Source organism: Bombina bombina, chromosome 1 (assembly GCF_027579735.1).
Source record: "Bombina bombina isolate aBomBom1 chromosome 1, aBomBom1.pri, whole genome shotgun sequence".
In the NCBI taxonomy this organism is placed as follows: domain Eukaryota; kingdom Metazoa; phylum Chordata; class Amphibia; order Anura; family Bombinatoridae; genus Bombina; species Bombina bombina.
This window is the reverse complement of record NC_069499.1, coordinates 1243990643-1244007430: the sequence shown is the minus strand read 5'-3', so window position 1 is coordinate 1244007430 and position 16788 is coordinate 1243990643. Positions and strand designations below refer to the sequence as shown.

Below are 16788 nucleotides of genomic sequence, written 5' to 3'. Positions count from 1 at the left end.
AGTACTGACGTTTTTCCTATACCTAAGAGACTAACTGAAATTGTTACTAAGGAGTGGGATAGACCCGGTGTGCCGTTCTCACCCCCTCCAATATTTAGAAAGATGTTTCCAATAGACGCCACCACACGGGACTTATGGCAAACGGTCCCTAAGGTGGAGGGAGCAGTTTCTACTTTAGCTAAGCGTACCACTATCCCGGTGGAGGATAGCTGTGCTTTTTCAGATCCAATGGATAAAAAATTAGAGGGTTACCTTAAGAAAATGTTTGTTCAACAAGGTTTTATATTGCAACCCCTTGCATGCATCGCGCCGATTACGGCTGCGGCAGCATTTTGGATTGAGTCTCTGGAAGAGAACCTTAGTTCAGCTACGCTGGACGACATTACGGACAGGCTTAGAGTCCTTAAACTAGCTAATTCATTCATTTCGGAGGCCGTAGTACATTTAACCAAACTTACGGCTAAGAACTCAGGATTCGCCATTCAGGCACGTAGGGCGCTGTGGCTAAAATCCTGGTCAGCTGATGTAACTTCTAAGTCCAAATTACTTAATATACCTTTCAAGGGGCAAACTTTATTTGGGCCCGGTTTGAAAGAAATTATCGCTGACATTACAGGAGGTAAGGGCCACGCCCTGCCTCAAGACAAAGCTAAGGCTAGACAGTCTAATTTTCGTCCCTTTCGGAATTTCAAAGCAGGAGCAGCACCAACTTCCACTGCACCAAAACAGGAAGGAGCTGTTGCTCGTTACAGACAAGGCTGGAAACCTAACCAGTCCTGGAACAAGGGCAAGCAGGCCAGGAAACCTGCTGCTGCCCCAAAGACAGCATGAACCGAGGGCCCCCGATCCGGGACCGGATCTAGTGGGGGGCAGACTCTCTCTCTTCGCCCAGGCTTGGGCAAGAGATGTTCAGGATTCCTGGGCGCTAGAGATCATATCTCAGGGATACCTTCTAGACTTCAAATTCTCTCCCCCAAGAGGGAGATTTCATCTGTCAAGGTTGTCAACAAACCAGATAAAGAAAGAAGCGTTTCTACGCTGTGTACAAGATCTGTTATTAATGGGAGTGATCCATCCGGTTCCGCGGTCGGAACAAGGACAAGGGTTTTACTCAAACCTGTTTGTGGTTCCCAAAAAAGAGGGAACTTTCAGGCCAATCTTGGATTTAAAGATCCTAAACAAATTCCTAAGAGTTCCATCGTTCAAAATGGAAACTATTCGGACAATCTTACCCATGATCCAAAAGGGTCAGTACATGACCACAGTGGATTTAAAGGATGCTTACCTTCACATACCGATTCACAAAGATCATTACCGGTATCTAAGGTTTGCCTTCTTAGACAGGCATTACCAGTTTGTAGCTCTTCCATTCGGATTGGCTACGGCTCCAAGAATCTTCACAAAGGTTCTGGGTGCCCTTCTGGCGGTTCTAAGACCGCGAGGAATTTCGGTAGCTCCGTACCTAGACGACATTCTGATACAAGCTTCAAGCTTTCAAACTGCCAAGTCTCATACAGAGTTAGTTCTGGCATTTCTAAGGTCGCATGGATGGAAAGTGAACGAAAAGAAGAGTTCTCTCTTTCCTCTCACAAGAGTTCCATTCTTGGGGACTCTTATAGATTCTGTAGAAATGAAGATTTATCTGACAGAAGACAGATTAACAAAGCTTCTAAATGCATGCCGTGTCCTTCATTCCATTCAACTCCCGTCAGTAGCTCAATGCATGGAGGTGATCGGCTTAATGGTAGCAGCAATGGATATAGTACCCTTTGCACGTCTACATCTCAGACCGCTGCAATTGTGCATGCTGAGTCAGTGGAATGGGGATTACTCAGACTTGTCCCCTACTCTGAATCTGGATCAAGAGACCAGAAAATCTCTTCTATGGTGGCTTTCTCGGCCACATCTGTCCAGGGGGATGCCATTCAGCAGGCCGGACTGGACAATTGTAACAACAGACGCCAGCCTACTAGGTTGGGGCGCTGTCTGGAATTCTCTGAAGGCTCAGGGACAATGGAATCAGGAGGAAAGTCTCCTGCCAATAAACATTCTGGAATTGAGAGCAGTTCTCAATGCCCTTCTGGCTTGGCCCCAGTTAAAAACTCGGGGGTTCATCAGGTTTCAGTCGGACAACATCACGACTGTAGCTTACATCAACCATCAAGGAGGGACAAGAAGCTCCCTAGCAATGATGGAAGTATCAAAGATAATTCGCTGGGCAGAGTCTCACTCTTGCACCTGTCAGCAATCCACATTCCGGGAGTGGAGAACTGGGAGGCGGATTTCTTGAGTCGCCAGACTTTTCATCCGGGGGAGTGGGAACTTCATCCGGAGGTCTTTGCCCAAATACTTCGACGTTGGGGCAAACCAGAGATAGATCTCATGGCGTCTCGCCAGAACGCCAAACTTCCTCGCTACGGGTCCAGATCCAGGGATCCGGGAGCGGTTCTGATAGATGCTTTGACAGCACCTTGGAACTTCGGGATGGCTTATGTGTTTCCACCCTTCCCGCTGCTTCCTCGATTGATTGCCAAAATCAAACAGGAGAGAGCATCAGTGATTCTAATAGCGCCTGCATGGCCACGCAGGACTTGGTATGCAGATCTAGTGGACATGTCATCCTGTCCGCCTTGGTCTCTACCTCTAAGACAGGACCTTCTGATACAGGGTCCATTCAAACATCAAAATCTAACTTCTCTGAAGCTGACTGCTTGGAAATTGAACGCTTGATTTTATCAAAACGTGGTTTTTCTGAGTCGGTTATTGATACCCTGATACAGGCTAGGAAGCCTGTTACCAGAAGGATTTACCATAAGATATGGCGTAAATACCTATACTGGTGCGAATCCAAAGGTTACTCCTGGAGTAAGGTTAGGATTCCTAGGATATTGTCCTTTCTACAAGAAGGTTTAGAAAAGGGTTTATCGGCTAGCTCATTAAAGGGACAGATCTCAGCTCTGTCCATCTTGTTACACAGGCGTCTGTCAGAAAATCCAGACGTCCAGGCCTTTTGTCAGGCTTTAGCTAGGATCAAGCCTGTGTTTAAAACTGTTGCTCCGCCATGGAGTTTAAACCTTGTTCTTAACGTTCTACAAGGAGTTCCGTTTGAACCCCTTCATTCCATTGATATAAAGTTGTTATCTTGGAAAGTGTTATTTTTAATGGCTATTTCTTCGGCTCGGAGAGTCTCTGAGTTATCAGCTTTACATTGTGATTCTCCTTATTTGATTTTTCATTCAGATAAGGTAGTTCTGCGTACAAAACCTGGGTTCTTACCTAAGGTAGTCACTAACAGGAACATCAATCAAGAGATCGTGGTGCCTTCCCTGTGCCCGAATCCTTCTTCAAAGAAGGAACGTCTTCTACACAATCTGGATGTAGTTCGTGCCCTCAAGTTCTACTTGCAGGCAACTAAGGATTTTCGACAAACGTCTTCCCTGTTTGTCGTGTACTCTGGTCAGAGGAGAGGTCATAAGGCTTCGGCTACCTCTCTCTCCTTCTGGCTTCGTAGCATAATTCGTTTAGCCTATGAGACTGCTGGACAGCAGCCTCCTGAAAGAATTACAGCTCATTCTACTAGAGCTGTGGCTTCCACTTGGGCCTTTAAGAATGAGGCCTCTGTTGAACAGATTTGCAAGGCTGCAACTTGGTCTTCGCTTCATACTTTTTCCAAATTTTACAAATTTGACACTTTTGCTTCTTCGGAGGCTATTTTTGGGAGAAAGGTTCTTCAGGCAGTGGTTCCTTCTGTATAATGAGCCTGCCTATCCCTCCCGTCATCCGTGTACTTTTGCTTTGGTATTGGTATCCCAGAAGTAATGATGACCCGTGGACTGATCACACATAACAGAAGAAAACATAATTTATGCTTACCTGATAAATTCCTTTCTTCTGTTGTGTGATCAGTCCACGGCCCGCCCTGTTTTTTAAGGCAGGTAAATATCTTTTAAATTATACTCCAGTCACCACTTCACCCTTGGTTTCTCCTTTCTCGTTGATTCTTGGTCGAATGACTGGGAGTGACGTAGAGGGGAGGAGCTATATGCAGCTCTGCTGGGTGAATCCTCTTGCATTTCCTGTTGGGGAGGAGTTATATCCCAGAAGTAATGATGACCCGTGGACTGATCACACAACAGAAGAAAGGAATTTATCAGGTAAGCATAAATTATGTTTTTCAATGTAAATGTAAAAAATGTTGCCTAACTATAATGAGTTTGTGTATATTATCGCTTTTATTGCTGTTATTTTATTTATATTATCATCAGATTATATTATCATCAGAAGGAAACTTACAATACCCTTTGGAGAACAGCGGCGGCGAGAACGGGGAGGCCGCAAACACAAAAGTCACAGAGGCGCACAAACATATATATGTGTGTGTGTGTGTATATATATATATATATATACACCCTGGACAGGAGCAGGGCTCATTGTCAGTCAAATTAAAATGTTTAATAAAGACGAAAAAAAAAAAAAATATATATATATATATATATATATATATATATATATATATATATATATATATATATATATATATATATATATATATATATATATATATATATATAAAAATTTTCTTTCTTCTTTATTAAACATTTTAATTTGACTGACAATGAGCCCTGCTCCTGTCCAGGAATCCATTACAGGCATATAGCAGTAGGGGTGGGGTCTGCTCCTTTCAGAAATGCTGTGCGTTGCTGATATAAAATACATTGTAGATGCAGTTAAGTTAACCCAGCAGCTAATAGCAGAGGGGACTTCAGTTTTAGCCTTTTTGGGAGCCGTGGGGTTAACTGCATCTGCTATTTATTTAAGCCATTTCTTAGAGAGCAGGAGATTGTATGGGAGGTTCCATAATGTTTACATACCCTAAGTTTCAGACTGCAGAAGTCCCTAGGGGGGAATATAAGTAAGTGTCTTTCTCTGCTCTTCATTCCTGCATGGGCTCTGCTTTTAGATTTCTAGATTGATCGGCTGCTTCTCAGAACAGAAAGTGAATGTAAAAGAGCCATTTTACATATGTGTGCTAAAAGCAACCACTAGATGAAGCTGGTTTGCAAGAAATCCCAAATAAATCAATGCATTACAGCCACTTCTAAAGGATTTTTTTATGTAGGAAAAAATCGCGACTCCTCGTGGTTTTAAAATCGCAGTGATTAATCGCGGTTTTAAATCGCATATGCGATTAATCATGCAGCCCTAATATATATATATGTATGTATATGTATTTGTGTGTGTAGCCACCAATCAACCGTTCTTGAGCCTACCTAAGTATCCTTTTCAACAAAGGATATGAAGAGAAAAAAACAAATTATATAATAGAAATAAATTGGAAAGTTGATTAAAATCACATGCTCTATCTGGATCATGAAACACAAAAAAATGTGTTCTCTTTTCCCTTTTATTCTACACTGCAGTCAGAAGCATGACTAGAAAACTACATGTGTAACCTGACCTCTCAATGTTTATAAAGATAGGCAAAAATGTCTACTCGTGTTGTATTTTCTTACTAGTCTAGTAATAATTTCTCTTTGAAGGTAAATTATTTCTGGTTCTAATAAATAAAAGAAGGTTGTGTCATGCAAATATAGGGTTAAATTGCTGAACATCAAATTCTAACATTTTCAGATAAAACCAATTGATTGGGGTTAATACATTTTATATTAGAGCATGTCGGCAGTTTATGTGGAAACAAAACGGCATCTACAAATTTTAACTCTTATAAACAGTTTTTATATTCCTTTTCTCCCCCCCTCCCCCCTCCAAAAATAGGAGTTTCATCATTGAAGAAAGAAGTTTCCTGCCATGTGAAGATTTCTTGTATGGCAGAATGTCTTTTAAAGGTTTTAATCCTGAGGTTGAGGTAAGAATAAAACCTCTTTAAGTGACACTGAACCCACATTTTTACTTTCATCATTCAGATAGAGCATGCAATTTTAAACAACTTTCTAATTTACTCCTATTATCAAATTTTCTTCATTCTCTTGGCATCTTTATTTGAAATTCAAGAATGTAAGTTTAGATGCCGGCCCATTTTTGGTGAACACACTGTGTTGTTCTTGCTGATTGGAGGATAAATTCACCCACCAATAAACAAGTGCTTTCCATGGTCCTGAAACAAAAAAAATAGCTTAGATGCCTTCTTTTTTCAAATTAAGAAAGCAAGAGAACGAAGAAAAATTGATAATAGGAGTAAATTAGAAAGTTGCTTAAATTTACATGCTCTATCTGAATCATGAAAGCAAAAATTTGGGATCAGTGTCCCTTTAACTTTCTACTTGAAAATGTATATTGTTAAATATGACTAATTACCCTGTTTTACATAACCAACATTTATATTGGTATATGGTTTACCTCTGTGATTACCTTGTATCTAACCCTCTTTAAACTGCTCCCTTATTTCCATTCTTTTGACAGACTTGCATTTTAGCCAATCAGTGCTGACACATAAATAACTCAACAGGAGTGAGCACAATTTTATATATCTATGGCACACATGAGCCAGCAGTGTCTAAATGCACCGAGATAAGTGGCAGCGTTAAACAGCTTAGAAATCAGTTTGATTCTACCTAGGTTTAGCTTTCAACAAAGAATTCCATCAGAACAAAGCAATGTTGTTGATAAAAGGAGATTGGAAAGTGTTTTTTTTTTTTTTTTTTTAATTTCATGCCCTATCTGAATCATTAAAGTTTAATTTTTGTCTCGACTGTCCCTTTTAACTCCAGGGCTGCCAGTAACACATAACAACTTACAAGACCAATGTAATCATTGTTGTCCCCACAGGATTTTTTTTTAGACCTGATCTCTTGCTAGGTTTTTTCATGCCGCACCCTTATTTGTCGAACTATATTTATTTATGTTGCATCGTAGGGTGTGTCTCTGGTGCAGGGAATAGTCAGATTTCTGCTCTGAGTATCCCTGGTGTTATATTCTACATAACGATATGGGTTACAATATTATTTATTATTTACTTATATTGATATTCAATAGTAACCTCCAATAATACTGTATCATTTTGTCTATTATAAATATTTCAGCGGTATATCCTAATAATATTAACCCCTTAATGACAACTGACGTACCAGGTACGTCATGCAAAAACAAGCAGTTAATGACAATAGACGTACCTGGTACGTCAGTTGTCTAACAGAGTGCTGGAAGCAATCGCTTCCAGCAGCTCTCAGGGTATTGCAGTGATGCCTCCATATGGAGGCATCCTGCAATACCTTTTTAGAAGACTCTGATGCAGAGAGAGCCACTCTGTGGCCCTCTCTGCACCGGTAGCGATGGTGCCGGTTCGTTGGTGGGTGGGAGCGTAACAGGGAGGCGGGTGGGCGGCCCATCGCTACCCGGCATCCGTTTCCTGTAAGTGCAATGTGCATGCCGGGTGCCGGGAGCGTGCGGGGGGCGTGCGTGTGCGCATTAGCTGGCCACTGACACCAATGAGGAGGGAAGGGGGGGGGGGGGAAGATTTTAAAAAACTTAATATAAAAGGATCTGGGAGGGGGAGGGGGGTATTATGGGGGGCTGCTACACTACAGAAAACATTAAAAATTGCAAAAGAGGAAAAAATACTTTTGTTTTTGGGGCAAATTGGGTACTGGCAGACAGCTGCCAGTACCCAAGATGGCGGCAATTAGGTAGGGGAGAGGGTTAGAGAGCTGGGGGGGGGTCATGGAGGTTGGGGCTAAGGCAGGGGTCCATCACAGCTAAAATATTTTATTTTTAAAAAAAAAAAAAAAAATTATTTTATTAGTACTTAAGATGGCGGGGACAATTGTGGGGTGGGGGAGGGAAGAGAGCTGTTTGGGAGGGATCAGGGGGTGGGATGTGTCAGGTGGGAGGCTGATCTCTACCCTAAAGCTAAAATTAACCCTGCAAGCTCCCTACAACCTACCTAATTAACCCCTTCACTGCTGGGCATAATTTACGTGTGGTGCGCAGCAGCATTTAGCGGCGTTCTAATTACCAAAAAGCAATGCCAAAGCCATATAAGTCTGCTATTTCTAAACAAAGGGGATCCCAAAGAAGCTTTTACAACAATTTGTGCCATAATAGCACAAGCTGTTTGTAAATACTTTCAGTGAGAAGCCTAAAATTGTGAAAAATGAATATTTTTTTTTATAATTTGCACGCATTTGGCGGTGAAATGGTGGCATGAAATATATCAAAATGGGCCTAGATCAATACTTGGGGTTGTCTACTACACTACACTAAAGCTAAAATTAACCCTACATGCTCCCTAATTAACCCCTTCACTGCTGGGCATAAAACACGTGTGGTGCACAACGCCATTTAGCGGCCTTCTAATTACCAAAAAGCAACCCCAAAGCCATATAAGTCTGCTATTTCTGAACAAAGGGGATCCCAAAGAAGCATTTAAAACCATTTGTGCCTTAATTACAGAAGCTGTTTGTAAATAATTTCAGTGGGAAACCTAAAGTTTGTGACAAAATTTGTGAAAAAGTGAACTTTTATTTTTATTTGATCACATTTGGCGGTGAAATGGTGGCATGAAATATACCAAAATGGACCTAGATCAATACTTTGGGATGTCTTCTAAAAAAAAATATATACATGTCAAGGGTTATTCAGGTTTTCCTGACAGATATCAGTGTTCCAATGTAACTAGCGCTCATTTTGAAAAAAAGTGGTTTGGAAATAGCAAAGTGCTGCTTGTATTTATTGCCCTATAACTTGCAAAAAAAGTAAAGAACATGTAAACATTGGGTATTTCTAAACTCAGGACAAAATTTAGAAACTATTTAGCATGGGTGTTTTTTGGTGATTGTAGATGTGTAACAGATTTTGGGGGTCAAAGTTAGAAAAAGTGTGTGTTTTTTTTCTCCATTTTTTCCTCATATTTTATAAAAAAATTTATAGGAAATTATAAGATATGATGAAAATAATGGTATCTTTAGAAATTCCATTTAATGGCGAGAAAAACAGTATATAATATGTGTGGGTAAAGTAAATGAATAAGAGGAAAATTACAGCTAAACATAAACACAGCAGAAATGTAAAAATAGCCTTTGTCATTAAGGGTAAGAAAATTGAAAAATGGTCTGGTCATTAAGGGGTTAATACAACTCAAGAGTGTCCTCCAAGCTTTAGTATGTTTTGATTATGAATATTAATAGTTAATAACAATAATACTATTGCCGTCAATTATCAATATTAATATTCAGTAACACTTTTCAAATATTTCCTAAGTTCTGACCAGTTAATCTCTATGAACACATTAATTATATTTATGCAGAAAATAGTGTATTGATTATGACCAGATATGTATGTCTAGTAGTTAATACGATATTAAAGTAAAAAAACAGGCTATAGAGATATTTAGATTATTTACTGTTCAATTAAATCACCTATACTTCTGTATATGGAAACAATATCTATGAATTTACCTTCGCTCAAAACAAATTAAACATCAAATATTACCATTGAACTTTACAAGAACAAATTGTAGTTAGCAAGAAATATTAACCAATTCTATATATAGCTTATTTAACAACCTATGTCCAAACCTCACAATGAAATCTTAGCTTAACTCCCACAATCTGTGATTTCCAGGGAATTTAATTCACCATATTACCCACAATAGTCTTATAATACTTAAAATAATCATATTTAGGTATATAGGTATAAGAGAAGCGGTACTTGCACTCTATGCTTCTCCCTATAATTCACATGGAAATCCTTTCATTAGCCGCTCTGTGTGTGGAAGCTGGCGTGCCTTTGCGAATCTAATCAACGGCTGATTACGTCACTCACCAGGCAAGCGGCTGTGATCTCCTCCATAGTTGATGGAAACTCGGATTAAGCCTGTACACAAAGCGTTCTCCATCGCCTAATCACATTGTCCAAAAACAAGGTAGACAGGCTCAAAATCCAAGAAATGTAATTTGTAAAATGACATCATAAAAACATAGGTACTATAAAATAAGATTTTATATATATATATATATATATATATATATATATATATATATATATATATTATATATTTTTCTTTTAGAAACTTATGGTCCAAATGAATTCAAAATCAACAAAAGAAGAAATTGTAGAAGAAGATAAAACCGAAATGGACATATCAGATGAAGAAATGGCCCGCAGGTAAGTAATGTCTCTAGCCTAGTCTATTGTTAAAGGTTTGGTATTCCTATTATGAATTAAATTAATTTACTACTGTTTGTTTACAATCATTTTGGCACCTTGAAATAAATAAGTCCTTGAATACGCAGCTAATAATAGCTGCCAATTCCCAATTTAAAAAAAAACAAAAATCTAATTATATAGATTCCCAAACTGGTAAATTTAGTGCAAGGTACTTATTGATGGTAATAAAACACTTTTGGTTAAAGTTCTATTTTCATCCCAGGGAGTATAGGATCACCCTCCAAGAAAAATACAAGGTTATTTAGAGGAGATAATTTGTACATAAAGGGCTCGTTGCTTTCAACAATGTATGAAACTGCTTCTTACCCTTCTAGCCACTTCTGAGTTAGTGTATATAAATCGCCCTCAACACGTTTTGTTTGGAGTGATTGACAGGCCTTCTCATGTGAAAGAAGGGTGCAGCATTACATACACAAGGAAGTGTAATGATTAATGATACATTCAGGCAGGAGGTGTACCCCCTGCAAATTCAAATCGGGAACCGTTTCCGCAAAAATGCTTCGTACATGGGGCTCATATGTTTAATGTGTAGGCAGATAGCAGATGCAGGGTAATGCATTTGTATAAAATACAAAATATGCCACACCCTAAATACCTTTTTGAAGCTCAGGTGCCAGCTGCAAGTGATTTTTGAAGCAGTTACAAATCCCTCCTCTCGGATCTTTGTGTGATTTTACATTTTATGTAATATTTTTATGATTAGATATGTGTCAAGATTCTATGCCTATCCTAGAATCTACAGCAGAGCAGAAAAAATAAACTCCTTTAAATTCTTGTGTAAACTGCTGTCATTTATATTTGATATTTTAATGACTACTTTTTATATAACATTTCTATGCTGTAAATATTTTGGTTGTTGCTAGACATTGGGTCTGTTAACCGCTGATGGCTAAAAGGATTCAAATGCTTAGCTGATTATATGCCTTCTGTGTTAGTGTTAGCATTGAGGAGGATGTTAGCAAGTACACAGAAGAAGGAAGAAATTTTATTGTACAAAATAAAATGAATTGGTAGAATGTTACTAGTTTGATTAATGCAACTATAATATGTAACAGGAATACTTCAGCAGCAAATGAAAGTAAGCAAAAGTACTGAGGAGGTTACAGAGAGACAGGTCTCTTAGTGTGTGATCACACGCACTATTCATAACTTTTAGTGGTAAGCCTACTTGGATTACTTTGTGCTCACCGGCTGGTTCAAAGCTGATTTTCTGTGATGTGGATGACCGTAGATTGCAGGTTAGGGAGTGTTGGAATGAGGAGTCTCGGTTACGCCTGGAGAGGCGTTTGTAGATGTAGTGGAATCACCACTATGGATACCTCATAATGGCAAAATACTGAAGCCTGGATAGTAGCGATCTGTCGTCAGTGAGAGACAAAGTTTAGCGTAATAGAAATACGCCAGTTGTAGGCTTAGAATCCAGGAACAAGCAGAACAAGACTGCACGTTGCTAAATTACCAAGCAAAGTTGAAAGGCCAAATACACACTTTTATGTGAATGGGCGTGAATGAAACAAAAAGAATTTAAAGGGGCAGACCAAGGAATGTAGGCTGTCACAATATGTTAGGGCCACCTTTAGTCACGCATGGACTAGGTTCTCAGAATATTTCCGCTGCCTGCCTTTAACATTGCACAAGGAAATCTTTGTGCAGCTCTGTCCCCTCCTTTCACATGAGAGCAGCATCTGTCAGACACGCCAAATGAATCTCTTAGATGTAGTAGAGGTTAAGTAGTGGTGGTCGAATTACCAAAGCATCTTCTGCTGCTTGATAACTAAAGCCCTTTATTCCTATTCATCTTCTGCATAAAGTGCAGGAAGGTGCAACATGACAAAGAATTACATTTTATCTTTGAATTGTCCATTACTAGTTTTTATTTAAAAACATTCGTATAAAATAACATTTCCATCTAAAGGGGAGGAGAATCCATGGCTTCATTACTTGTGGGAATTAAGAACCTGGCCATCAGGAGGAGGCAAAGACACCCCAGCCAAAGGCTTAAATATCTCCCCCTCTCCCCTCATCCCCCACTCATTGTTTGCCTTTCGTCACAGGAAGTTGTCAGAGAAGTGTCGGAAGATTCGGAGTAGTCTCTTATGGAGGGTAGTACTCTTCGGAATGGGACTGGAGCTTTAAGTAGTCCTGTCAGCCTCTCAGTGAGAGCATGGGTGAAAGTTAGAGTCCGGAGATGCAGGTAGAGTCTTTCTGCGAAACCATCCCGACTCATTTTAACAGCTCCATAAGCAATTAGCATTGACGAGTTTCACTGCCTGCTTTCTACACTCAAGTCCATGTCAGGAGTGATGCTACTACACTGTCACACTTGAGAGGCTGTGTTCCTGTTCCACGGCATAGATTCTGGTAAGATTGTTTCATTTTTTTTTATATACATAACACAGGAAGACAGGCTTACAGTGTGATGCCTTTTATCTTTATAGAATCAAGGGTTAATATCCCTGAAATGGGGATTTTTGAACATGGGGGGTTTGTCCATAATGTTGTTTATTGTGTCATTGCTGCGATATGTGTGACATGAGGCTCTGGCAATGGATGGACTTACAGGTTCTTTTCCGGGAGTTGCTTGCGCGTCCAATTTGGCGCGCTTTTCTTCCTAGTGCAGGGGTGGTCCTGCGAGGCATTCCATGTGACCGGGTGTGGCCTATTCCACTTCCTCTGCTTGTCCGGCCGTTGCAGAAAACGAAAGCGGTTTCTGTGGTCCGGGTTATAGGAGGTGATGAGTGCCCCGGCCATTGGAGGCCATAATGGTGCCTTTTTAATATATTGTATCTAGTCCGCAATAAAGGCACACGATATGGAGAACTCTGACGCGTTAGAGGGTACTCCCTATTTAACAAAGTCAAATCCCTTTGTTTATTGTGAGGAGGCTCTGGTAGATCCGCCTGCCCAACTATGTTCCACATGCCTTGATAAAGTTAGGATGTCTAGTACTACTGAACCGTCCACCTCTGAGGGTTCCCTGTCCTGTGAGGTGTGTTCCCTACATTCATCTCAGATTACACCAGCAGCGCCCCAGGGCGCGGCCTATCCTCAGGCGGGAGAGGTCCGTTGGCCGCCAGATTTTGCGGATCAACTGCAAACGGCTGTGTCTAAGGTGATTAGTGCCTTACCACGTTCTGCTAAGCGCAAGCAAAGGTTAAATTATGCCGGCCCGACCCAGGTTCCATCTACTCAAATGGATATTTCGGAAGGATTATCTGCTAACGAGAACGACTCTGACTCTTCGGAGGACATTCCTTCTGGGTCCGAGTCTGTCATCTAAAGGAGGAGCCTGACTTTAGGTTTAGGATGGAAAATTTGCTCTTTTTGCTGAAGCAAGTGCTTGCTACGCTGGAGGTTCCGGAACTACTTCTATTCCTAAGCTTGATAAAGTCTATGAGGAAAGGGTGGTGCCTCAGATCTTCCCGGTTCCTGTTATGAAGGCTAACATTATTAAGAATGAATGGGAAAGATTAGCTTCATCCTTTTCCCCTTCTTCCTTTAAGAAACTGTTCCCTGTTCTGGACTCTCAGCTCGAGTTATGGGGGACTGTCCCTAAGGTGGCTGGTACTATCTCTACGCCTGCAAAGTGTACATTGTTTCCTCTTGAGGATAGTTTGTCGTTTAAGGAGCCCATAGATAAAGATAGAAAACATGTTGAGAAAAGTGTTTCAGCACACTGGGTTCGTTTTTCAGCCGGCAGCAGCAGTAGCTGCAGTAGCCTGAGCTGCGACATATTGGCGCGAATTCTGACATGGTCGAGAGGGAGACTCCCCTCGACGAGATACAGGATAGAATTAAGGCCTTGAGAATCGCTAATTCTATTATTTGTGATGGCAATATGCCAGTATGGCCATGACCTCTATGTCTAGACTGCTATCCCTTCCCTTTCAGGGAAAGATCCTGTTTGGTCCAGGATTGGACTCGATCATTTCCACGGTTACGGGAGGCAAAGGCGCTTTCCTATCGCAGGATAAGAAGGCTAAGCCTAAGCGATCTACTTTTCTTCCCTTTTGCGCAGACAAGGCTCAACGCCAGCAGCCCGCCATGAAAGCGGATCAGTCCAAGGGAGCTTGAAAGCCAGCTCAGTCTTGGAATAAGTCAAAGCAAAACAAAAATCCTGCCGAAACAAAGTCGGCATGAAGGGGTGGTCCCCAAACCGGTCAACGGACCAAGTAGGGGGCAGATTATTTCTTTTCAGAAGCCTGGTTGCAGGATGTTCAGGACTCTTGGGTCCTGGAGGTTATCGCCCAAGGGTACAGAATGGGGTTCAGATCTCATCCGCCCAGGAGCAGGTTCCTCTTGTCAAATCTGTTTTCCAGACCAGAAAAGAGACTCCTTTCTAGAATGTGCGAGGGATCTCTCTTTTCTCTGAGTAATTGTACCAGTACCCCCAGTAGAAAGGGATCTAGGGTACTATTCAAACCTTTTTGTGGTCCCAAAGAAAGAGGGCACGTTCCACCCCATTCTATGTTTAAACTAGTTTCTGGTTGTTCCATCGTTCAAAATGGAAACAATCAGATCTATTCTGCCACTAGTTCACTAGTTCATGACAACAATAAACTTGAAGGATGCCTACCTTCATGTGCCAATCCGCAGGGATCACTTTTTGTTCTTGAGATTTGCATTTCTGGACCAACATTTCCAGTTTGTGGCCCTTCCCTTTGGTCTGGCGATGGCCCCTAGAATCTTCACAAAGTTTCTGGGGTGCTACTTGCAGTTGCCAGATCCAGAGGTATTGCTGTTGCGCCCTATCTGGACGATATACTAGTCCATGCGCCGTCGTTAAGTCTCGCAGAGGATCACTCGAGGCCTCTTCTTTTGCTCCAATCTCACGGTTGGAAGATAAACTCAGGAAAGAGTTCCCTGATTCCCAGCAACAGGGTGGAGTTCCTTGGCACGATAGTAGATTCTATATCCATAAAGATATTTCTCACAGATCAGCGATGCAGGAAGATTGCGTCCACCTGTCTTGCCCTTCAGTCCTCTTTCAGCCCCGCTGTGGCTCAGTGTATGGAGATGATCGTGCTCATGGTGTCCAGCATCAATGTCATTCCATTCGCCAGGTTCCATCTCAGACGTTTTCAGTTGTGTATGTTGAGACAGTGGAACGGCGATCATACAGACTTATCCCAACAGATTTCTCTGGACGAGGGACTCCCTCTCTTGGTGGATCCGTCCGGAACAACTGTCTCAAGGGACATCCTTTCTGAGACCGTCCTGGGAGATTGTGACTATGGACGCGAGTCTGTCAGGATGGGGAGCTGTTTGGGGTGCCAGGATGGCACAAGGGAAATGGTCTCGAGAGGAGGAACTTTGAGCAATCTACAATGCTCTGAAGGCCTGGGGTCTTCTGGGGTTGTTCAGATTCATCGGAATCCAGACAGACAACATCACCTTGGTGGCTTACATCAACCACCGGGGGGACGAGAAGCTCCCTAGCAATGAGAGAGGTGTCTCGGATATTGGAATGGGCAGAGTCCCACGGCTGCTAGCTCTCCACATTCTGGGTGTGGACAACTGGGCAGGCTCTCTCCCCAGGCAAAGCTGATAGATGCCTTAACGGTGCCTTGGGGGTTCAACCTAGCTTACATTTTTCGCCGTTGCCACTTCTACTTTGTGTAGTGGCCCGCATCAAGCTGGAGCAAGCTTCGGCTATTCTGATTGCTCTGTTGTGGCCGCAGAGGACGTGGTTTGCGGATCTGGTGGGAATGTCATCTTGGAGGTTTCCCTGTCGCAGGGATCTGTTGGTACAGGGTCCCTTTCAACATCAAAATCTAGATTCTCTGAGGCTGACTGCGTGGAGATTGAACGCTTAGTTTTGGCCAAGAGAGGGTTTTCTGAGAGAGTGATTAATACTCTCGTTCAGGCCAGGAAGCCGGTCACTCGTCGCATCTATCATAAGGTGTGGATGATTTACTTGTCCTGGTGTGAGAAGCATGGATATCCTTGGCACAAGGTTAAGGTATACAGGATTCTGTCCTTTCTCCAGAATGGGCTGGAGAAGGGGCTTGGTGCCAGTTCCTTAAATGGACAAATTTTGGCATTATCTGTTTTGTTGCACAAGAGGCTCGCTGAGCTTCCTGATATTCAGTCTTTTGTTCAGGCTCTTTCTAGAATCGGCCTGTTTTTAGACAGTCCGCTCCTCCCTGGAGCTTGAACTTGATTCTGAAAGGTGTTGCAGAGGGTTCTGTTTGAACCTATGCATTCTATGGACATTAAGACTCCTTTCTTGGAAGTTTTCTCTTTCTGTTGGCTATTGCATCGGCACGCAGAGTCTCTGAGTTGGTGGCCTTGCAATGTGAGCCTCCTTATTTGGTCTTTCACGCTGATAAGGCTGTTCTTTGCTTTGGTTTGGGATTTCTATCATCAATCAGGAAAAGTATTTACTTCTCTCTGTCCTAACCCCTCTACTCCTAAAGAGAGGTTACTTCATAATTTGGATGTGGTTCGAGCCTTGAAGTATTATCTTCCGGCTACAAAAGATTTCAGACAGTCTACTTCTCTTTTTGGGGTGTATTCAGGGAAGCGCAAGGAGCAGAAAGCCTCTTCAATTTCTTTGTCCTTTTGGTTAAGGAGCATGATTCGCTTAGCCTAAGAGTCAGC

The 16788-nt window shown here is 41.7% G+C and overlaps 2 protein-coding genes across 3 annotated transcripts in view; one reads left to right on the top strand and one right to left on the bottom strand.

Moving 5' to 3' along the window:
• The window catches only part of LOC128648054 (arylamine N-acetyltransferase, pineal gland isozyme NAT-10), a 421895-nt gene that overhangs the window by 172232 nt on the left and 232875 nt on the right, over window positions 1-16788 (bottom strand). The window contains exon 2 of one of the 2 annotated variants that reach the window (XR_008400492.1): window positions 9781-9856. The exons of the other annotated variant lie outside the window; for it this stretch is intronic. The gene's annotated coding sequence lies outside the window, so the exon portion shown is untranslated. Of the gene's footprint in view, window positions 1-9780; window positions 9857-16788 lie in introns of those variants that run through there. 2 annotated transcript variants of the gene reach the window in all.
• Window positions 1-16788, top strand: part of MPHOSPH6 (M-phase phosphoprotein 6) — a 121239-nt gene that overhangs the window by 100781 nt on the left and 3670 nt on the right. The window contains exons 3-4 of the mRNA XM_053700753.1: window positions 5776-5866; window positions 10025-10122. Of these exons, the coding sequence (XP_053556728.1) occupies window positions 5776-5866; window positions 10025-10122 (189 nt within the window). The remainder of the gene's footprint in view (window positions 1-5775; window positions 5867-10024; window positions 10123-16788) is intronic.